The following is a 23,158-nucleotide window of genomic DNA, read 5'->3' on the forward strand; positions in this document are numbered from 1 at the left end:
TTGAATTCGTGGGAATACAAAACCAAAATACTCAATTTCTTGGCATATGTTCCATCTTGATAGTATATTGTCATTTTAATGTGAAACACCTTGGTTTATTTGAACATATTCACTTCTATATGGCTATTGTGCTTTTGTGTTTCTACATGATGGGGGAGTCTGTTATATATGTGCGCGTGGGTGGAACAATTCAGGATGGTCGTTGTTCATGATCAATAATAACTCGATACCTACCCAAAGTGTCATCTTATAGAAGCTGAAGTCTTAAAACTGGAGAAGTGATCATGTTCGCTCTGGCCAATAATGTGGTCTTCCTACCAAGCTTGCGTCACGACGTTCGAGCAGACTCCAGCTAGAGAGAGGAGAACAGACAGCCATCAGGGGGAAAAACTGAAAGTTCGCGCAAGACGCAGGACCACCACAGGACAGACCTGTAGACAAATTTTATATGCCCAAGCTGTCTCTTGAGCCACTTTTCTGTCATTTTGTAATCTTTCTGTTTCACTGTCTAAAGACACATTTTATATCGGAAAGGACTGTAACAACCATGGAGCTGTATTGCCTCGAAGCGGACACCATTGTAAGAGCCCGTCCCGACCCAAATCTTCTGTGTGATGACAGGGTGCTACAGAGCTTGCTGACCATTGAAGAGAGGTTTCTTCCCCAGTGCTCTTATTTCAAATGTGTACAGAAAGATATTCAGCCCTTTATGCGAAGGATGGTAGCTACCTGGATGCTGGAGGTTTGTAACTTTAAATGCGACCAACTGTGTATATTTCCGTGGTGACACCTTATCTTAAAACGACTTATGAACTATGTTATAGTACAATGTGTCACCCTTATGCTGTGAAATCAAACTGCAGAAGTTGCTTTAACATATCCGAAAGGATAAACGCAATTTTGTGAGGCCATTTATTTTAAGAGCTGATTTTGGACCAAGTTCACGATTATGTATCATAGATCTGGAGAGGACATGCTTACTAAGCTGTATCACGGATGAGAAGCATGTGCTTTTAAAAAATTTAATCGATATGTCGTTTGCACAGGAGAGTATCCTGCTTCTTAATGTTATTTATTTATTTTTACGATAAATATTTCCATGCACACGTATGCAGTTCAATGCGCACCCCGCTACACAAACCTAACGCCATGTTGGTTTTTCGCTCTCGGCGTTTGCTTGTCTTCTGTATTGTCTTAAAACATCATAACAGCTTATTGTATGTGCATAAGTAAACAGATGGTGCCTTAACGTGTCTGGTTATGGTTGAAAAGCATATAAATTCAGTTACAAGTATTTTGTATTTTTTCCCCAAATATGCGTTCGCGGAAGGGCGAGGGCCCGTGCTGCTCCCTAACCTACGCTGATCGAAATCGGTAGACTATGAATTAAGTTCGATTATCGTCAATGGCTTTGACATATGTACAAAATTTTAGTTGGGAACGTTAGAGGACGAGGTATGCTTTATTTTCATGTGTTGAATGTTGAGTTGAAGCGAACCTCTGAATTTATACAATTTCTTTAAAACAATATTTCGGTCTGACGATGACCCATTCGTGAAATACTGCATCCTACTTCGTTTGCAAAACTAGGTTTTAATCATAGTAAATCTCGGTTTACGTTTTTGGCAATTGTCGGGAATGATGTGAAATACAACACTGAACATTTAGATGTATAAACCATTTGCGTAGACAATTTATTTATATTTTTAAATATTTTATGAAAATATGACGAATTAAAAAAACTGTTCCGTAGCCTACTGTGCTGCATGGGAGGTTTTTTGGCTCGGGTGATTGTGACTTGAATTCATTTCTTACTGAATGAACCAAAGGAATTCAAGTCTATTGACAGAGATCAGAGACCCCTTTTCGGGCTTAAACATTATTATTTTATAATCTCTTTATAGCACTGCGCTGGCCGAACTTTCACTTTCCTATAACCGTTTTAAACGATTCTTGTCAAAAATCCAATTAAATTAGGGCATGAATCAGGACACACATTTCGATTTCTATTGATCACCAGCTAATTTAATTTATGATTAATTTCCCTTTCGTGGGGAATTTAAATTAGGCAAGATATGCTGTGCACCACGTGCTTTTTCTACTTTGAACTTATTCGTCGCTGTCCTGCCTTTCCAGGTCTGTGAGGAACAAAAATGCGAGGAAGAAGTTTTTCCACTGGCTATGAACTACTTGGACAGATTTTTAGCAGTGGTACCAACTAGAAAGTGTAACCTGCAGTTGCTTGGCGCCGTGTGCATGTTTCTAGCGTCCAAACTGAAGGAGACGCGTCCCTTAACTGCAGAGAAGTTGTGTATCTACACAGATAACTCCATCAGACCGCACGAACTCCTGGTAAGCACGCAACGTCGTCTCTGCATAAATTCAGTATAGAAGTTCGCTTTAGTAGGTGTTTTTATATTATTTATTCATTTTTTTGTCTAGATGTGTATTTATAGCTATATATATACATATATATATATATATATATATATATATATATATATATATATATATATATATATGTGTGTGTGTGTGTGTGTGTGTGTGTGTGTGTGTGTGTGTGTGTGTGTGTGTGTGTGTGTGTAAATCATTTACCTGCAAACTTTATTTCTATGTAAAATTGGCTTTCTTTATTGTTTCAGTATCTCTTATTGTATAAGTTGCAAAATATATATAAAGTCTGTCATGAAGGCTGATGTAATATTTAGGCTAGACGTATGAGATTATGACAACACAGAAAGGCAATGAAAAGCGAAAAAAAAAGAAAGAAAGAAAAGCAAGACGCTTTGCTGAATGGATTTGTGGCGAATGATGGATGCTCCACAATGTGAGTGCTGTGCTGCAAGAGCAGATCTATTACAGATGCACAAGTACGAGCCACCCACGGTTCTCTATCACCATCTAGTGGTAAATATGCGAATCCACGCAGCACTGTACCGACCCGGGAAGTATTATCTGGTTTTGCAGTTCCGGCTCGCTCTCTCTCTCTCTCTCTCTCTCTCTCTCTCTCTCTCTCTCTCTCTCTCTCTCTCTCTCTCTCTCTCTCTCTCGCTCTCGCTCTCTCGCTCTCTCTCATGAGTATCTTTACATTTTTGTTTATCCTGCTCTTTATCACTTCCACTTGGTTTAATAAATTCTTGGTAACATGAATTTTAAATTAGTTTAATTGATAATCTATCATTTTACTCAAAAATGTACTAATCCGAATGCTGTTTGTATACATTATTTGAATTTATCAATTGCTTTAGCTGTGGGCTTTGTGCACTACTGCAGTCACTCATCAATCCGTAGCCTCCAGTATATGGAACGGAATGCGTCTGAAAGAACATTCAGGGAGAGGAATTACAGAAATGGAAGCAAAATGTGTTGGTTAAATGCGAATGCTATTTCCTCCTCTGCATTACATGAATAAACATTCCTGGGTAAGCAGTGTGGTTGAAGAGTAAGACAGTGCTTCTCTGCTCTGCTGAACATCTTAACCAGTATGTGCTGAAGCATCAGCATTTCTTACTGGGTTCAGTGTGTTTGAGATTGCATGTGTGTGTGTATGTGTACACTGTTCTCACTACTGGCTCATCAGTTTCTCTCTGACGGAAAGAGATGATAGCATGGTGGTTATGGTCAAAGATCACACTATTAGGCTACTGTATCAGCAAAAGATGTTATGGACATTTTCTTCCTCCATTTTGGTTTGGGGCTTCAAAGCTAACAGCATTCTGTAAAATGCAGCAGATGCAGGAAACCAGAGATCGCCCGTGACAGTCACATCTTCAGTTCTGTCTTCACTGGCTGGTAGAAAGTTCTTGTAAATTAAACCTCACTGGTGACAGAGGCACTATCAAGAGGAAGTGGGTACGTAAACTGCGTTGCATGTCAGAAGAGCTCTGGCAGACGGGCATCACTCAGAAAGCAGTCAAAGTCCTTATAAAAGGAAGGGTTTTTTTTAATTGTTGCTGAGTGTCTGCATTGCCTCAGAGGTTGTACAAAGCACTGGACTGTTGTGAAAGGGAGAGTGAATCAAACTGTCACTTGATGTTCATCATAAAATTGGCGTCTATGGTCGTTCTGAGGTCACGCAATGCATAATGTTTTTAATTTACAATGTGTAACACTCTGCCCTAAAAAACTAAGCACAGGCTGCAGTGGTGCAGGAACCTTCTTGGCACTCCCAGGTTTTTTCTTTTGCATTATCTTCACAGCCTATAATAATTTTTAAAAAAGCACACGAAACATGGCGTTTAGATTCCTCTTTTGATTTCATCATCCATAGATCACATCCTGGTTGTCTAAATACAAGTCTGATCAGATAGAAACAAAGAAAACAAAACATAGTAAATCAACCCAGGGGAATTCCATCCTGCCGTCGGAACTTAGTCTGGATTATTGGTTTGATTTTAAACGTCCACTATGGTGCAGGTCCACATTCTGCCTTACCTTAGAGGATGTCACTGCTGGATGCTATTGCAGTGTAAAATGAAGGAAGCCTTGTGTAAGGCATTAGCTTTATTCTCTAACTATGGACCTGACTGGCTCCCCAAAAGTTTTGTGCCAATCTTAAAACTGCTGTTTGTAGAGATAAATTACACCAATACCAAAGTCCTCATGGAAATAGAGAACAGTCTCGCAGATTAACAAAAATATCCAAAATGGTATCGCTTCTGCTTCCAGTTTTCTGTGAGAAGCATCAAAAATGTGAGCATTAAGGCAGGTTTAGAAGCCCCAAAAAGCAGGTCGGCTCTGCGCTCTTTAGGGTAACGTGTCCTCCATCACATTATGATGATCCAGGTGCTGCATCACCTTTGGAAACTCTTAGCTGTGTTTGTCAAACCTAAAAAAAAAATTGGAGCAGTAGTTTGCGCTTTTGAACGAGTCCCAGCTGAAGACAAGCATACGACAGGGGCAGGGAGACTGTGAGTCTTAGGTGGTTCTTTGTGTGCGCACGCGTGCGGCTCCTTGTGTGCGCCTGCAGGCGACCTGCGGTGCAGTTTCAGAATGAACTTTCGACTACGCACAAAAGTAACCTGGTGGATTTTAAAGGTCCCCGCGATAGGGCACCTTATGACTAAGTGTATGTGGTTGACCAATGGAGAGAAGAAAAGCATGTCCATCTCAGCAAGTGCAGTCACAAGGGCTGTGCCTGCAAACCCAGTTTTTCCCCAATTAGTCATTCATTCACTCGCTAAACATGAAGGTGGCTTTCTGTTTTCTGAATAAGATGATGATGGCAGTATGCACTGTGTAGGGGAATCAGGCAGCTTGGAGTGTACATGTTCAGGGGGACTTCGAGTGCCACACTGTGAGATCTGGGGCAAGGGTTAGGCAGACCGAAAGATCATTGACTGTTACAGTGCATGTTAAAAATCATATTTCACACATTTTGACTGATGTGAAGCATAGGTGGGGTAGATTTTGTCACTATGCAGGATGCGTCCCATTTTGTTTGCCATTTTGTTCATGTCTGTTGATTCAAGCCTGGTGATCACTGGTGACACTTTTTCCTCTGCAGCAATACCTTAATCCATTCATGTCCTCTTCACTTAGACAAGTTTCATCTATTTCATCTTATAGAAAATTGTAAAAGCAGGAGCAGTATTACACCTTTATAAAAATGTGTGCAGTAAGGGCAGTAAGCATCAGAACTGGTGGCTATGCTGATTTGGAGTGATTCACCGTAGCCATCAGAAATGAGAATATGGGCATTTTTTTTGCAGCAACCCACATTTAGAAGGAAACTTGTGATTTCCAGTCTCTTGCTTCATATTTTGCCATTGTTAGTGCAAAACACACACTCACACATAGATTTACGTTCTCAGAAGGAAAGTACCTGGGACTGAACAGACTCTGGGAGGTCACAGCTGTTGTTGTATTCTGACAGCGCTTACCAAGCACTGAGCAACTTACAAGGCAATTTATGGTTATCCAGTGACAGAAGTGCTCGCTCATGCCTGGAGTGTAAAAACCAGCATGCAGTCCAGGGATCCAGGGATCAGATCCAGAAGCAGGGCTAAGGTCACAATCGAGGCCATCTTGCATTTTTAAAGACCAAAGTCTGGATAGTTTGTTGTGCTAGATTGGTGTTGAGACAACAAGCAGAACACAGCCTAAAGCAAAGTCAGTCTGAAGAGTTAAGAAGACCTGGTGCAGCACTTAGTCCAAAAGAACTGATCCAAACCTGTCCAGAAGACATGATGCAGACCATAGTCCAGAAGAGCTGATCCAAACCTGTCAAGAAGACATGATGCAGATCATAGTCCAGAAGAGCTGATCCAAACCTGTCCAGAAGACATGATGCAGACCATAGTCCAGAAGAGCTGATCCAAACCTGTCAAGAAGACATGATGCAGACTTTAGTCCAAACAATGTGATGCAGACCTTAATCCAGAAGATGTAGTGTTAGTTTGCTTGTTTGTGATGTGCTACTGAATTGTTGGCATTGTAGCCACTTCAGTACACCTGTTCAGCTAGGTCCTCAGCTAGGTTCAGCTAACAGGGATAAAACCTCTGCTGCTTTGCAGTGTGTCAGTCAGTCTGCACCAGATGTAAAATCTTTATGATCATAACATTCATGTGTGAAGACTTTTAGGCTTACTTTTAAATGAATATAATACAAGGCAATCCCAAGACCTGACTTTTAACTAGGGAACCTTAATCTTGAAGTGGAGTTATAGACTAATTTTTACATACCCAGCATCCCCTGGGCAAACATGCTTTTTATTGGCCCAACACTCTAGAAAGCCAAGAATGCTCATGTTTCATCGATTCGCATACCGCTTTTAGCAGAACTCAAAATACCTAAGATGCTTAAGATAGAATCTACATTAGCCCACGATCCCAGATAGGCCTTTGACACTATTATGACATCCAGTGTAGGCTCGTATTCCCAGAAAAGGCTGCAGTTAGATTGAGAGCGATTGCTCCTCTCTCTGTAATCAGTACCTCTCCCTCTCAATACAATGGTAGTCTTTAGGACACAAAGGTACACTTTAACAGTGCTTATGCATTTTTTATTTAATTGATTGATTTCGTTATAACCACGCCCCTTTCTGTCTCGTATCTTTGTCGCCTCTCAGGAGTGGGAGCTGGTGGTTCTGGGTAAGTTGAAGTGGAACCTGGCTGCTGTCACCCCAAACGACTTCATTGAGCACATAGTGAAGAAGCTGCCTCTTCCCGAGGACAAGTTGGACCTGATCCGCAAGCACGTGCAGACCTTCATCGCTCTGTGCGCCACAGGTAGTGCCTCTCTGCTGATCTAGACAAGCTCCTGGTCTGTAGCTCCCACCTGAAGCTGCACTCTGTGCCTGCTTCATGGTTTCTGGGAACTCATGCGTTTCCGAGCTGGGGTGGTGCCTTTGGTCAGCTCATTTTGCGTTCCCGCTCTGCTCCAGCATGTTTTAGGTCTTTGTTGGAGTTGCCCACCATAAATCAGTCATGATGGAGGTCAAATTCCACTTTTGTTTCTCCTTACTTCAATCCCTGCTGTATATTTTTACTCTTAATGACAGCCTTCCCCTTACTCCCATGCTCCAGATGTGACAAGACAAACAATTATAAACTGAAGACGAAAAGCCTAACTCCGAAATAAAACAGCAACAGCAAACCACCAGTCTGTTGCTGGGTAAACTGTGCCATGCCTGGCTTGGGCCTTGTGTTTGTCATGCATTGGTGTTTTGCAAGTGTGATCAAAGTTCTGCTGCCAAGTCACTTGGGTGCTGAGAACTTTCGTCAACATACTGGTGAATGCTGAAAATGTACTCCTCCCCGCCAAAAAAAACCCCAACCTGAAACAGAAGTCAACTTCTGAGAGACAGTAACCATGGGAACCCCATTCACCTTGCTTCCGTGGGCGCGCTACTGCTGAACGCTTTGTCATTACCTTCATGCAAAGTATGCGGATTTAAAACAGCATCTGTGAGGGAGAGGCTTTCTCTGGAAGCCTGACATGCTCACCCAGAACACTGCACAGACAGGTGAAGGTGTGCATGTGTGTGCACATCAGGGCGGGGGGGTGGGGTGGGGGGGCATATCAGTGGCAAGCCCTGAATGGCGAGTCACTTCAAAGGGAAGCTGTCTGGTTAAGGGCATTCCTGTGCACAGCCGATCCAGAGGCGGACCTGCTTTGGTACGGAAGAAGGCATTGTCCCTGCTCTTGGCAATGGATTATGCCTTTAAGGGCTCGAGCGTGGAGCAGTGAGTGAAGTGGGGGGGAGGGGGGTGGAGAACAGCCCATCTGAACGGTGAAGCATGTCGTGCTTTCGCGTCTCAGCTTCTCACGCCTCCTCACTGCTCCAGGCCATGCCTGCTTTCCCATGTGTCTGAGCCTTTGTGGCCTGATCCTCCTGGCCAACCATGGACTCTCTGTAGTAGCAGAGGTAACGGGAGCCGCTTGTGTTTCCCCTGGGCTCTGATGTGCCACGATGGGGTCGGGGGGGGGCTCGTCTCCTTGTGTCTAGGAGAAGCCCCCCCCCCAAGTACCTTCCCCCACTCACCTTCTTTCTGAGAAAGCTGGTTGTGAACAGGGGAAGGGTGGAGAGAGGAATAGGAGCAGATGACAAGTCTTTAAATATGGCACTTTTGATGTGGCTTCTCCTTTTTCGGATTGTGCAATGGATATTGTAAATATGTTGTGAAAGTACTCTGACAGGAGACATTGATGGTATCCATGGGAACTGGCTTGAATCCCATTGAACACACTGGTTGCCATCCATCTTTTGAGTCACTGAAGATATTGGAACGCCTTTGTGAGTTTCAGATCCATTTCTCACAGTCCTGTTGTGCAACACTCTGAGTGCACTTTGTTCCTGATTGCTTTAGGAAAGTGGCTGAAATGTATTTTAATGTCCTCTACAAGTGATTCAGCGAGGAGTTATAAGAAGATACCAAAGCAAGTTTAAGGCTGGGTTTATTGAAATAATCTGTGTGTGGATAGATAGATAGATAGATAGATAGATAGATAGATAGATAGACAGACAGACAGACAGACAGACAGACAGACAGAGAGAAAGAAAGAATGCTGTGCACACTGTATGTCGAGCTGTGACTAGCTGAAACATATTTTCTGCTTGGCAGTGCCCAAAATGGCCATCTAGTCTCAAACCAGGGTTTTGGTCTTGGTTTTTTTCTAAAACCTTTTAATTGCCAGGCAGATGCCTCGACTGTGGTCTGATTATGGCCTGCCTCTCCTCTGTTCTCCTGGTATTTGCCATTGCCCTCTTCTTCTTTGCAGAGACTTGCATAAATGAAGGCTTCTGTATCTGAATGGGGAAAGAGATGTGAGTGGGGGTGGAGAAGGAAGAGAAAGACCGCTAATTTTTAATGGCTCCATGCCTTTGATAAAACAGTTCCATCCGGGCCACATGGTGAGATCTGGTCAGGCAGTGTAGGCCAATTCTGTATTAATTAATAACATGAAGAGGCCTTTCAGGACTATGCAAATTGCTGGTGGGCTCAACTGTAGAAAGGAGACAAAGATGTGACCCTCCAGTTAATATGCAGAGATGTGTAAAGGTCAGCATGGGGGGAATGCCTGATAGGAAACTGCAGCATTTGTCTGCAGGGCAGTCTGCACAGGAACCAGCTCATTAAAGAAGATTATAGACTTTACTGCAAAAACGCAAACCTTCCAACACCCCTGTACATTTGCTGAGAAATAATACTGCTAATACTCGTGATGAATTTGGAGTGTAGATTCACTCCTTTCTCCCCCATCTCTCTCTCTCTCTCTCTCTCTCTCTCTCTCTCTCTCTCTCTCTCTCTCTCGTGTACACCATCTTGTGTTGTTTAGATGTCTCATCTCCTGTTTAGTAAGACCTTATATTATTCAGAAGGGCAGTGGACTACAGTTGTAGGTCTGTTCTGAAAAGCAATGCCACAGATGCAGCACGTATTCATGTTTGTTAATGCTGCTGTTTGTTAATCCAAGGCGTGATTAGTCAGAGCTCACTGGCGGTCTTCTTTTGTGGGCCTTGAATTGGTTCCTGCATCCATGCAGGAAGTAAGGAAAACATAGTGTTCTCCTAAGCATTTCCTTTTCTGTGTGTCATACGAGCTTGCACGTGGACAGCATGGTTTTTTTGATGCTGATCAAAACCACAGCGTCCTCCGCCTGACTGTAAAGTCGTAAATGCATCCACAAGGAGAGCTTTTCCTAAGAATCTCTTAAATAATTGTGGTCTAGAGTGGACAATAACTCTACTGATCATCAAGTATGTAAGAGCATCCAGCATGGCGCTCTGATGAGAGAATTTTACTGAGCATCTCAGCTTTGTGTATCAAGATACACTTTCCTCTTCTTAGCTGTTTTTTTTGTTTTTTGTCTAAGAAGTCCCCTAGGAAAATGAAATCTTGGCTCGTGCGTGCATGTGTGTGCATGTATGTGTGTGCATAGCAAGGGGTCAACACAGCTAAAATATGAATCTTTCAATTCATGCCATTCCTGTTTCCAGGCCCTTCTGCCGCCCTGGTCGGCCTGTGCTGTGTTGCTCAAGTCTCCCAGTCATGGTGCAAGACTGAAGCATGTTCTTACAGGATTTCAGCAGTGAAGGAAGATTTGTGTTTTCAGTTTAACTTACATTGGCTTAGCTGCTTTCGTGATGACAAGTTGTAAATGGTAATATGATGGTTTAGGATGTGTCCAATTGATGTTGCAAACATGATCTGGGTGCAAAACACCTGGTTCTTAGTATGATGTGACATAAAACATCACGTCTCCCTTTTAAATCGGATCCAGTGTATGTGTAGTTCAATAGATCTCTGTATTTAACAATTATCTAAATGCCAGTTACAGCACATTCTTGTTAAATGTCCCATGACATGGTTTTTGCAGGCAGTGGTGGTGTTTTGTCTTTAGCTGTAAAAGTGCAAATATTGGGACATTTCTGTGAAGCGTCGCCAGTATATCTCAACAGAGACAGACTTTAGCGCCTACCACATCTCACTAAGCCTCTTCAGTCCAAGAATTTACAGTTTGTCTGTGAGCTGCTTTGCTTGCCCACTGTAAGTGACTCGTTCCATTTCACTGGAGCTGTGGTGGGTGATCTACTGTGATGCCAAATCCAAAATGCTGTTTACATTCGACCTTTATCAATCAGTGGAGCCTGGCCGCTCAAAATGGGCCTTTCTGTAAACTCCACGATTAATAAGCCACGCATCCGCATGGAATCCTGGCACTTGATTTATTTCCCTTAAAAATCATCGCCCGCCTTGGCCGTTTCTCAACTTTCCAGACGCTTAATTAATTTACAAGTTAAATGCGTATGCAGCACATTGCACCCACCCAGAAGTTGGGCGTGCTGGCACGGTCCTGGGAGGGCGATGTGGGGAGGGCCGGAGAATGGCTCATTGACGGGGTGAGAGGCTGGGGGAGACGGCCAGCCAGCCGCCACTCACAAGGAGCCTTCCATCGCGAGCGTCCCCGCTACATACACGCCTTTCCCCCCGCATGCATATCAATGAAGGCGGGCAAAATACAGCCTTTCTTCCTGCGCTGACCGCTCACACACACGGCAGAGTGTCCGGCCCTGCCACTAGCACGTGCACACTCTTGTTCCTCAACAAACCAAATCTTGTCTCAAGTGTGAAAAGTCAGGTTGCTACGTGTGGTGTGTGTGTGCGTCTGTCTATCTGTGTGTGTGTGTGTGTGTGTGTGTTCAAAGAGAAGAACAGAAGCTAAAGAAAATGATGTAATGCAGTTCACTTTTCTTTTGCTCTGTCCTCTTGGCCAGAGCTCGAGCGCGTCTGTTCCAGGCTCTGCCCAGCACACAGAGGTGTATAGCCAGTTCATTTATTTGTCAACACTGAGTCACAAATTCAGTGCTTGGTGCTGAATGTTAAGAAGGCAATGAAGGGACAGTTCGTCAGCTATCAAAGGACCCGCCTCTTTGATTTCCCCCAAAAAAAGAAAAAGAAGGGAAAATCACCCTCAGAGCCATCTTGAAGTTGGCTTTGAATTCGGCAGCATGGTGATGCAATGGCTGCCAAGGTGCTCTCTGCAAGCCCATAGGTGGCCCTGCATCAGAGGGATGGCATGAATCTGGGGGAGGGAGGGGGGTCTCTTTTCTCCTGCCAAAACCTCATGAGGGTCTGGACACAGACTAAAGAATGATGTTCAGAGAAACGCCCCTCTCCTACTCCCCCTTCCCGGCTTCCCCAGTCACTTCTTCTGCCATAGAGCTGACAGGCATACCCCCGGCCCCCCGGCCCCTAGTCTCTCCCTCGCACCTCCCAACCTTTGTACGAGCTGTTGTTTTGAATTTGTAGTCCCGAGAGATCGCTGTCGCGTCTCTCGGTCAGATGAGATGAGGTGATGACTTTGGACCATGAAGCTGCGCTCACCTGCCACGGCTGCCGCTAGCCGTGCTCAGTTAACATGCTAAAAGATAGCGTCCTGGCTCACGCACGTCACTGGCTGGTACGGCGACCAAAGCAGAGCCCAAGCGCCGTTCAGCGCATCAAAGAGAGGCCACGATGTGAATAGAGACACAGAGATTGGGCTAGTAGAAGAAGAAAGGCCGAAATCAGTCAGGCAGGGAGGGCAAACAGCCTTCTACATGCCTTCGCCCTCTACATGCCTTTTCTTTCTCTTTTCTTTCGGGCTCTGGGCCCGTTCACAACCTGTCTTATTTTCATTATGAATGACAGCGAGAGAGCTAACGAGGTTATTGGTCTTCAAGACGCACGCCCGTGACCACACGTGGAAAAGGACCTACAGCAGTGAGCATTGGAAGCGTGACGCTGGCTCCCCCCCCCCCCCCCCCTTTCCAAAGGCTCTGGGGCTTCTTCTTTTTTTTCAGGGCGCGCACGATTTACTTAGGAGCGGGAAGAAAAGGGGGTGATCTGGGGAGGGTGGCGGCGGGGGTTGGGTGGGCGGGATGAGGGTTTGGGGTGGGGGCATGTGGGGGGTGATTTTGAGCTTCTTTTCAAGCTAAGTGAACCCTCATTATCCTGGCTTGCTGTCATTAGCAAAGCACAGTGCAGATATCTAATGGAAACGACTTTTGTTTGTTAACACTCTTATCATCCTCGCTGCATTGCAGTAAACCCCCCCCCCCCCCAAGTTTTATTTTTGTGAAAGAAATGGCTGTTGGAGTATTCTGTCCTCGATTATTAAAATGTCCTTGTTCATGAACCAAAAACCAGAGTAGGGTTTTATACAGTTTCTAATGACTATGTCTGTTTCGACTTCCCTGCAGACTTCAACTTTGCCATGTATCCTCCGTCCATGATCGCCACGGGCAGCGTGGGAGCGGCCATCTGCGGCCTCCAGCTCAACAGCACCGACCACTCGCTGTGGGGTGACAGCCTCATGGAACTGCTCGCCAAGATCACAAACACAGAAGTTGTGAGTATTAAAGCCTGCAGGTGATGATCCCACAGACGACCCCGCCTCGTCTGTAACCATACAGCCAAATCGACACGGTGTTTTAGCAGTTTTGATAGACCGACATTCCTCGACATGAATTTGGGCATCTTTGTTTCATGATAGGTGATTCTGAGTTTGATAATAATCTTTGTTTAGTTTTCTATGAGTCAGACCATTGATATTCACCCACGTAGTACATACTGTACTCCTCTCTAGTGCTGTTGTTAAAGTTGTTTACTGTAAAACTGAGTCAGACAGCGCACGCCATGGGACATGTGGTATGTCCTTAAGACAATAACATACAACTGAAATTAGTGTAAGCTGCCTTGATAATGGTGTTTTGACACAGTAGCATATAGTGAAAATTTCCGAAGCATCCCCTCACTGAAAACATTAGTCGCTGTTTCATCCTTTCATTCTTTTTATTAATCATCTCCATAAAGACCTACACATACCAGTGAGAAGTGGCAACGTTTGGAAATGTGTCTGGCCAGAGCTGCATTTTTGTGTCATGTAAACAATACGTCTTTACCCCAACCTGTTGGCAAAACATCAAGGCCTTTTCTGCCTTGGTTGTTCACAGCTGTCCCATAATCGCTCTCTCTGCCTCGGGCACGCGGCTCTCCTCCGAGAGGTCACATGTCACATGTGTGCCGAGCTATGTAAATGAGGCCGAAACCACGGGAACGGCCGGGGGTGGGGGCTGTTTTGCGCTGCGATCAGGTTCGTTTCGTGCTCTGACATGAGAAGACGGGCTCAATGCGGGCAGGGCGCGGCACAGCAGGGAGGACGCGCCCAGACGGCCATGCGGCCCCGTGGAAGGGCCTGAAGTTCTGCAGCAGGGAGGGGCAGAGGCAGAGGACCGGCTTTTGTCCGGGCAGCAGCCTGCTTCAGGACCAGAGAAGGAGCCGCTCGAAGGGGGACCGTTTAGAAGAGTGACGGCAGAGCCAGTAACAGCGGTGGTGTTTAAAACCAGGGCTCTGAGATGAGACGTCCCCCTTCCCCCCAGTCTTTTGTCTGCTAGCTGCGCCCCTGAAAAACATCAATGCAGTATTGGGGTTTATGGTGTGTGTGTGTGTGTGTGTGTGTGTGTGTATGTGGGTGTGCACGTGTGCGTGTGCCTGTGTGTGTGTGTGTGTATGTGTGGCTGCGGTCCTGTGCAAGGAGATTGCGCTTTCCTGCTTATTTACACGGTGGGCATCTGTCCAGCTCCAGTTCAGGCTCACATTCAGGCGGTGAATTACTGGAAGTGAAATGGGATTGACCCCGACTGTGAGACTGTGTGGATGGAGCCCACAGAGCTGGGGTGCGGTGGCGGGCGTATGGGACCTAACGCAAAGCCCTCACAAAGCCTCGCACATACACCCCGCCTCACAAGGGACAGCCTGGTGCTTCTTTGAGCTGCTTCCTTTGGAAGGAACCAGTGTAAGAAATGGGGTGAGCAGGAACGAAGAGGGGGGAAAAAGACATGGGTCAGGGGTGGGAGCTGGGATTAAAGAGGAGCCCCCAAAAGGGGCTCCTCTGGAGTCCGCTGTGACCCGGCGAGGTCAGCGCCTCTCCCCGGAGTTCACCGCGGCAGGCCGAGCCACTGCCGAGCAGGCGTGTGCCGTGTGAAGTCGCGCAGTGTAGCAGAGGAAAAACAAACAGTCCTCCTCGAGCAGTGAAGGTCCTCAGTGTGTGAGGGGCATGAGGTCTGTGCTCCATGATCAACTCTTCACATTCCTGGATGCCAACAAGCCATTACCTTTGCCAAAAACATGCAGGCCAAGCCGTCTGCATCCACAGACTACTGGAGGCCAGAGATTTTTTTCTTCCCCAATAAAATGAACTCTGGAAAAGTCACTGTCACTGGCAAAAACTGCTGGCCTACCTTGAAATGACTTCCTATGTGATGGCTCCCAGTCTAAGAGCAGAGGCTGCTAATTACCCTTATGAAACTCCCATGAATGCCATTTTTAAAGTGTAAACAAAACATTACTAACGTCAAATAAACCATATGCGAACAAACCAAGCTAACAGATGGCGGCTAGATTTCATGTGCTGCTCTCAACGTTAGCATTTTTGCATAAACCTTCCCTTTAGCATGTTACATTTTAAAGTGCACACAGGAGCCTGTGGTTGTCACTAGTGTCAAAAAGCCCTGGCAAAGGCCACTGAGGCATGCAGAACAGTGGTCAGGGCGGCTGGGCAGCTGAAGTCAGCCCAACAGCCAGGTGATGCTGCCAGCCTCTGTACCAGACACCCTGCTGACATTTGTGGTGTCCACTGCGTGTAGCCTTCAGCAGATGTGACAGAGCCAACCCGAGTACTCCAGTCACTACTGTACTGTGTGTGTGTGTGTGTGTGTGTGTGTGTGTGTGTGTGTGTGTGTGTGTGTGTGTGTGTGTGTCCGTGTGTCCGTGTGTGTGTGTGTGTGTGTGTGTGTGTGTGTGTGTGTGTGTGTGTGTGTGTGTGTGTATGCATGTGTGTATGCATGTATGTGTGTCTGCATGTGTGTGCATGTGCGTGTGCGTGTGTGTGTTCAGCCTCAAACACACCTGGTGAGGTACAATATGTTCAACAGTAGCATCCATGCTACAGGCCAAACCAGGATGGATGAGATATTTGGCTCCAGTAACTCATGCAGACTGTATGGCCTCTCTCTCAGAAAGAAGGAAAAGCAATGAATATTCCAGCTGGCATTTAGTGTTTACAGTCAATGTTGTTCTTGTAGCTAATGTACACTGTAGATGATGCTCATTGGCTTAATGCGTTTCTCCAGAGACCCACTGTGAGTTTTCATCTCACTGCTAATGTTCAGTCCTCTGGCTCTGAATTAGTCAAGCTTGCATGCAGATATGAGTTAGTGGTGTTTCTGGATGACTTGGGTCTAGGATACAGCCTCCCGCACAGACCTTCTGTCGCTCTTCTGTAGCACTGGCTTCCCTGCGAGATTAAACTCTGGATTTTGAATGAATGAACAAGGGGGAGACTCTGATGAACTTTGGAAGGGGCGCGTTCGCATTTCCCCTCTAAAACAGTTGACGAGTCTGTGCAGTGGGGTGAAATGCCAGACCTTGTCAAATTAGGTAAAATGTCAGTCGTTCTGAGTCTGGCGTGTTGGGAATGCTCATCTGCTCATAGTCAGAATTCCAAAGGACACTAATGGAAGAGTCAAAAGTTACATTTCATGGAGGTGAAGAACTACTTCATTTGTGGGATATTTTTGGTTTGTGGGATCATATGTTAAGACCCCTGGACCCTGGGCCAACATCTTAATTCCTTCTGTTTCTCAGTCCTGCGTTAGCTTACTTATGAACCCAATCTCCGATAAAAAGAAGACTTCGTCCTCTCTGGCTTCATTCCGATGACTTCTGCTGTCCATGGTGCCTCTTTCTGACCTGTTGTTCAAGACAGCCAGTAGAGAGAGATGGTTCTGATGGTTCTTCTGTTGAGTTGTGTTTGTTTTGTGGTTTCTCACAGCTTATCCAGTGTCGCCCTCCTCTGGTTCAGATCCCATTCAGTCCCAGACTTACCAGTAGTGACACACTGAAGTCATTAAACTTGCTTGAATTAAGCCTGTGGCGCTTGGCGTAATCTCCTCTATAAAGAGCAGCAGCACAGAGGGGGATGTCTTTTAAGAAGTCAGTCCTGGCATTCTTGCGGTAAGACACAGGCAGTTCCTTTGCATGTTTAATGCTTTAGTTAATTTTCTAAGAGGAATGTATTTTTATGACTAATCGTGGCACATCGGAGAGCAGCCTGAGACCCGGGGGAGATTACGAGGATGGTGGTCGCTTTCCTCTGGAGTGATGCAGACCACGGCGACCTCTGTGCAGGCCCCTCCCTCCGCACAAATTCAGACGCACCTTATGTCTGTAGCAAATGTGAACGGGTTTCACCCCTGAATCTCTTCCCAGTGTCCAAGCTTGTCTAAGGCCTGCTGGAATGGCTAGTGAGGCACGGAAAACACAGGCCCCTTCACCATGCACCCCACACAGTCTCCTAGAGGACCGGTGTGGGCGATAGCCCTCCTCTCTGAGGTTATGTCTCTGTGTGAAACGCTCGTCTGGCCCAGGAGCCATGCATAACACGAGTTCAGACTGCAGCCCGTCAGATTTTAATTAGCAGTAAATGTCAAAGGAATGCAGCCGCTCCACAAGCAGCACATTCTCCTCAGGCCCTTCCCTGGGGCTTCTCACAGAAAAGCTCTCTCACAGATGCCTGATGTGTCTCAGACCCACGGAGGAGCAGAGGAGAGCTGGGTGCGCTGCATGCTCTCTCGGCTCCAGCAGAGGTCGCCAATCTTCATCTTGTTTGACAAAGTCGGTGCCCTGCTTTCTACTCAAATGCCAGCATGTGCTCTTTGGAGCCACCTACAGTTTGATCGGGTTTCCACCCTTTTATGGATTTTGGATTTTGCAGTGAGTTTGTCACTGAGGCAGCATGGTGAAATTCTGATATCAGGGTTGCATTCCTTTGTCTCAGCTGGCGTAACCCTGGATGAATGAACAAGAGAATGATGCTGGTGAGGATGTGTAGTAGTGTTTCAGATCGGTGTTCGGCTTTTCCCCGTCTGATTGTGAACCATCACTCCGTTTTGGTTTAATAAATGCGTACCCCTTTGTCTTTTGGGGCCGTAAGGTGGACCCCCATTACACCGTTACACTTGTTAAAAGGGGGAAGAAAAGAAACAATGTCTTTGACTCTCTACAGGACATGGATCCAATTAACATAGCTTTAGCAGAACCTTTTGTTTTCACTGCTGTCAAGGTAACTGGCTATGCACTATGTGTTTGCGTGTGCATGCGTGCACACGCTGGCCTAGATGGAATGATGTGGTTGATGAATAACCACTGAGCTCATGCTGCGCTGCCCACGTCTCATGTAATCTCTCCCCAACCACCCAACATCTTCTCTTTCAAGTATAATTAGACAAAGGTAGTTTTACCTTATCTTTACTGCTCTCAAAGTTATAGGAGATACATTCACACAGTTCTGCCGAGAACCGTCCTACAATTTAGTGTACACGCTGGCGTAAAGTTACTGTTAACCTTAACAATTAAGGATAAGAACTACTTCTACCAGGCCATCCTGTTCACATAAGGTATGAGAAGGGCAGTTCTGATGTTATAACATTACACATAGAGCTAGTGACCATTAGCATTATCCAAATAACATTATGTTATGACGTTCCACTTCAGAGCATTTTCCGCAAACTGCTTTTTATTTGTTGTTGTTTTTGTTTAAACATGATCCACTATCCATTGTTCACACTGAATACACCCCTGCGTGTAGTATTCAGTGCCTCTGAGCCGAGGCCATGGGTGAGTCTGTCCCGCATGTGCTGACCTGTGCTTTATCTGCTTTATTTGCTGTAGGATGTCCTGAAGGCCTGTCAGGAGCAGATCGAGCGTGTGCTGGTGAGCAGCCTGCAGGAAGGCCGACGGCTGCAGCACAAACAGCAGCAGCAGGACCAGGGCGGCCCGCACAGCAAAACCCTGGATGGCCAGGACCAGTCCAGCACCCCGACCGACGTGCGGGACGTCAACCTGTGAGCTCGCGGAAGGGGCGGAGCCTGGATCCGTCTTTTAAAGAAAAAAAACAACAAAAAACAAAAATGACAAAAAACAAACAACCCCATCTAAAAGTGCTTGCTAGTCTTTGTAGTTTTCATTCCTTTTAACTTTTATACATTAAAAAAAATTCCCTGTACATTATGAGATGGAAATTAAAGATATTTTAGATACAAGATAATTTTAAATGCATTCATACTAATGCAAAAAATTATATGGTGCCTTAGATTCATAGAAGGGAAGCCTACAGTATTTTGCAAACTATTCTTGATTGTATAAAAAAAAACAAAAAAAAAACATTATTTTCAGTATAAAAAAAAGCTATAGTTTAACGAGGCTTTTTAAGATCAACTTTAAAAGACTGGCGTGTAAAGGTACACATTGCGGGGCTATGTTTTTTTCTGTTTTGTTGTGTTCATGTTCATGTTGTTAGAACGCACACAGAGGTGCCGTGTAACACCTGGGGGCTTCCCCATCCTGGTTGTGTCGTGAAGATATGTAAGACCCAGCAAGGTCACACAGGAGAGGTGTGCTGAAGGCCTCAGACTGTGAATGGGATTGATGGTTGTTAGAATGAGGAGAGCTGAGATGTGTCAAAGCTGAGAGGGTTAAGAAGTGGCAAAAAGCCACAGTGGCAGGACTCATTTTTAAAGTGATTTTCATTTGATTGGTTGGTAACTGCCTGAATAGTCTGTTTTTAATGCATCAACCAAATTTGGCACAAATTTTAACATATTTAAATTTCAAAATGCTCACTGGCAGGTTAACAAGAACAGGCAGTTATTGCTATTATTGTTATTATTATTATTATTATTATTATTATTATTATTCAATGAGAAATTTATTATCTCTACATTCTCAAAATATAGAGACTTCAATAAGCTTTTGTCAGGCTGCTTGTGTGTGCATGCATATCTGCCTGTATGTGGGTGTGAATGAGTGAGTGTGTGAATGAATGATTGAGTGAGTGAGTGAGTGAGTGCGTAAGTGAGTGAGTGCATGAGAGTGAATGAATGAGTGAGGGAGGGAGGGTGTAAGCTTTGTTTGGTCACTTGTCTGCAAGGGTGCGGTTCAGGATAGGACCAGGCAGGGGATAGAGAATGAGGCTACAGAGCTTTTGCCTGCTTCGAAGAGCCATGGGCCACCTTTATCACTGCCTTCTGTTCATACATGTTTATTTCTTGGCCTGGGACCTGGGGTTGGGCCCAGCCCAGCGCACTGGATCCAGAGGAGGCAAGACCCAGAACACAGAGGCAGCAGACAGAGGCCTAAGCCTCCCTTAGATGCTCTTAAGGAGAGAAACGCACCAGTATCAAGGATGTGTTGGTGGCTGTATTTGATTACAACCTACTTTTAAACATTACAGTTGTATACAGGCGGTCTGTTTTGTGATGCGCATTTAGGCTTTTTCTGTTTTTTCTCTTTTTTTTGGCTCATTGTGGTTATGAGTTGAAAAAGCCCAGAGCTGCTTTGAGTATTACTCAAAGAGGTGCTAGCCAGGAGCAGAGTGTGGAGTCGCACAACACGGTGTGGATTCTGCACGCAGTCAAAGAAAGTGCAGGGTGGCGTGAGAGTTGTGCACAGGTGAGGATGAGCACGGTGGTGTGGAAGCTGTATGGGGCTGAAGTAGAACAGGTGTGCTGCTGCTGGCTTGGACGTACGGTCTCGTATAGGAGTGGAGGCCGGAGCAGAAGATCAGACATGGCTTCCAGAGATTCTCACAATAATTTAACGTCTGTTATTTGTTTTTTTGTTTGTTTGACAAGTTTGTTTTGTGTCTATCGGGGGTGGGGGGTGGGGGGTGTTTGGATTGCAGACCAGTATATAAACCAGTTTAAATGACACTGCCAGCTGATTTGAGGGGATGGTATTACACAGGGAAGCTGGATTAACTGGGGGAACGTTTTTTAAACTGTATGTGTAGTTCCTCAGTTTCAATGTCCAAGTACTTTGAGCACATCCTCCCTTTGAGTCATCCAGAGTAACGGGGTCATTTTCCTCATTAGCTACTTGTGTTTTTTACCCCCAGCCGGTCTCCCATTTCCCAACTGTGGCACGTTAGAACCAGTATACTGTTACACCGACGTTAATCAGTGTGGACATTCCAACAACAAACATAATATTAACATTCCGAAAGATTTGAATTGTGGGAAACGCCATTGACTTTTTAAAATTCCCTTTACTTGAAATTTTGTTTGCTGTTCAGTGAAATGTTAATTAGTTGTTATACAGTCATAGTCAGTAAAATAATACATTGTAACATTAGTCATTTGCACGGTCCAAGGGCTGTTGGCTTTTAAGAGAATGAACTAGTAAAGCTGCTCTGTAGCAGGAAAATGCCTTGTTTCAAATGGTGCCTTGATTCTGCGCGATGAGTGCCGCCCTGTGCATTGGTCCGACTGCTAACGTGGCCTATAAAATCCACTCTCCAGTCATCTCCTTTACAAAATCGTGCTGCTTCCAAAGGTGCGACTGGAGAGGGATTTTAACGAATTTCCCAAAGGTCACACGTCCATGACCGGGATTAAAATGCACACCCACCGTCACTCACGCGTGAGTCTGTCAGCTCGTGTTTGGGGGGGTGGGGTGTGGGGTTGGGCAATCAAGCTGTGTGTTGCTTGAACGCGTGTGGTTCTGTGCCTTTCTGTGGGTGAAGGACACTCTCTGCTTATTATACATTTTGTCTTTTTTTTAAATGAATAACGAATAGTTCTTAGAGGCATTTGTGTTCTGTAAGTCAGGTTTCTTTCACTCTCTCACCAAAACAGCCCTTTGTCAACTGATTGTATAATGGTCTCCTGTTTTATTAATTTCCCCGGCTCTGCTTTGAAATTCAATTGTAGCAAGTTCCTATGAGTAGTAATATGGTTGGATTTTGGATATGGACCGAAATTATGTTTCTTAAGGGGTAAGATACTGTATTCCAAAGTGAAGAGAGATAGGTGTGGTTGTGAAGACATCAATCAAGTGTCAATATATTTTTGAGTAATTATTATTGTTTTTTTTTCGCTGCTAAAAAGCTATGATTTTTGTTTCCTCTTATACACAAAAATAACATAGTTGTGATGTCACTTGAGTGTGCTGCTATTTTATAAACAATTGTATTATAATAATTTTACTGCTTACAGAATACTTTGAGAATGCAGAAGTAGAGGGTAATAGAAGATCTTCATATGAGTATTCGACTGGAAATGCTCCTTGTACAGTTTGCTCTTAAAGCATGACTCTTCCTTTGTTTTATCTGTTTTTCTGCTCTTCTGTTTTTTTTCCTGTCACAGTCTATGGTATGTCTATACCTCAAGTTTACTGGACAAAAGAAAACCAATCTCTCAATACCTCACAACTCACAACAGTTTTTTGCGAGCCAGTGAAGGACAGCATGTGATAAAGATTCTGATGGGGGACTTTTAACAGTCTCGTATTAATGGATATCACGGGGCTCCTACTTGGACTTCAACCAATCATAGTGGATGGAGTGGGAAGACAAAAAAACCCCTTCATTCCTGAGCTAAAGACATAATATCTTTGTGTGCAAAATTATTCTGAAGTGTTTTAAATTGTCTGTGAATCAAGCTGGGCTTGTCTATACTCATGAATCTTGACTTCTCTGGAAGGCCCACATACTGTGACAGTGTGTAGGACTTTCACCTCTTGTTTTGAGTCACACTTTGCCCGGAACACACCAGGTGTGCAGATGTTATTTGACCATCCAATTGTTGAAGGTGATGCCCTGAGAATAATACAGATCTCACCACCATATTGATTTTCTGTGAGTTACTCATTCGGTATTTCATTGTCAAAATTGATAATTTGGATTGTGTCTCCTCCGTCCACTATGACCATATCATGTACCTCAGTTATGTCTGTTGCACAATCCTCTGTTCAATAAATATCTGCTTCAAAGTGTGCAGCGCAGTGTCTTGCCAGAGTTCTTATCTCCTCTTTCCTTCTGTTTGCTAGTGGGCTGGGTTTACTGATGAAATTGGTGTGGTACATTGGTTTGTATTTCAGACTGGGTGTGTAACAGCCTAATGAATAATTCAATTAGCCTTCACTAAACCCAGGACCATGAAAAATATTCTTTCTATACTGAAGTGATAGGTTTGTAATAATAAAAGTAGCCTTACACTATAAATTTACTGTCAATTCACTACATGCATGAATGCACTAACCTCAATCTAATTGGTGTAGTTTACATACTATCACTTAAGTCTGTCACCATATAAATGCCTCTGTGGCCCCAAGA

General features: G+C 44.8%; 1 protein-coding gene across 3 annotated transcripts; it reads left to right on the forward strand.

Moving 5' to 3' along the window:
- The first annotated feature begins 357 nt into the window (after positions 1 to 357).
- Positions 358 to 22,820, forward strand: ccnd2a (cyclin D2, a). 3 transcript variants are annotated; one of them, XM_027022238.2, is made up of 6 exons: positions 358 to 742; positions 2,137 to 2,352; positions 7,071 to 7,230; positions 13,188 to 13,336; positions 18,718 to 18,890; positions 22,191 to 22,820. In XM_027022238.2, exons 1-6 carry the CDS (start codon positions 449 to 451, stop codon positions 22,321 to 22,323), a joined length of 1,125 nt encoding a protein of 374 aa, XP_026878039.1. In that variant the 5' UTR covers positions 358 to 448; the 3' UTR covers positions 22,324 to 22,820. The 3 variants fall into 3 exon arrangements, with proteins under 3 accessions (XP_026878039.1, XP_026878040.1, XP_035387868.1); XM_027022239.2 differs by having other exon boundaries at positions 358 to 580; XM_035531975.1 differs by lacking the exon at positions 358 to 742 and adding an exon at positions 1,435 to 1,455.
- Positions 22,821 to 23,158: the final 338 nt, after the last annotated feature.

Source organism: Electrophorus electricus, chromosome 12 (genome assembly GCF_013358815.1).
Source record: "Electrophorus electricus isolate fEleEle1 chromosome 12, fEleEle1.pri, whole genome shotgun sequence".
NCBI classification, from domain to species: Eukaryota; Metazoa; Chordata; class Actinopteri; order Gymnotiformes; family Gymnotidae; genus Electrophorus; species Electrophorus electricus.

Excerpts from the sequence above, each read along its gene's own strand:
- ccnd2a (XM_027022238.2), top strand. The coding sequence starts at position 449 with ATGCCCAAGCTGTCTCTTGAGCCACTTTTCTGTCATTTTGTAATCTTT. Across the intron at positions 13,337-18,717 it reads AGATCACAAACACAGAAGTT|GATGTCCTGAAGGCCTGTCA; the intron begins GTGAGTATTAAA and ends TATTTGCTGTAG. Across the intron at positions 18,891-22,190 it reads GACGTGCGGGACGTCAACCT|TCTATGGTATGTCTATACCT; the intron begins GTGAGCTCGCGG and ends TTCCTGTCACAG.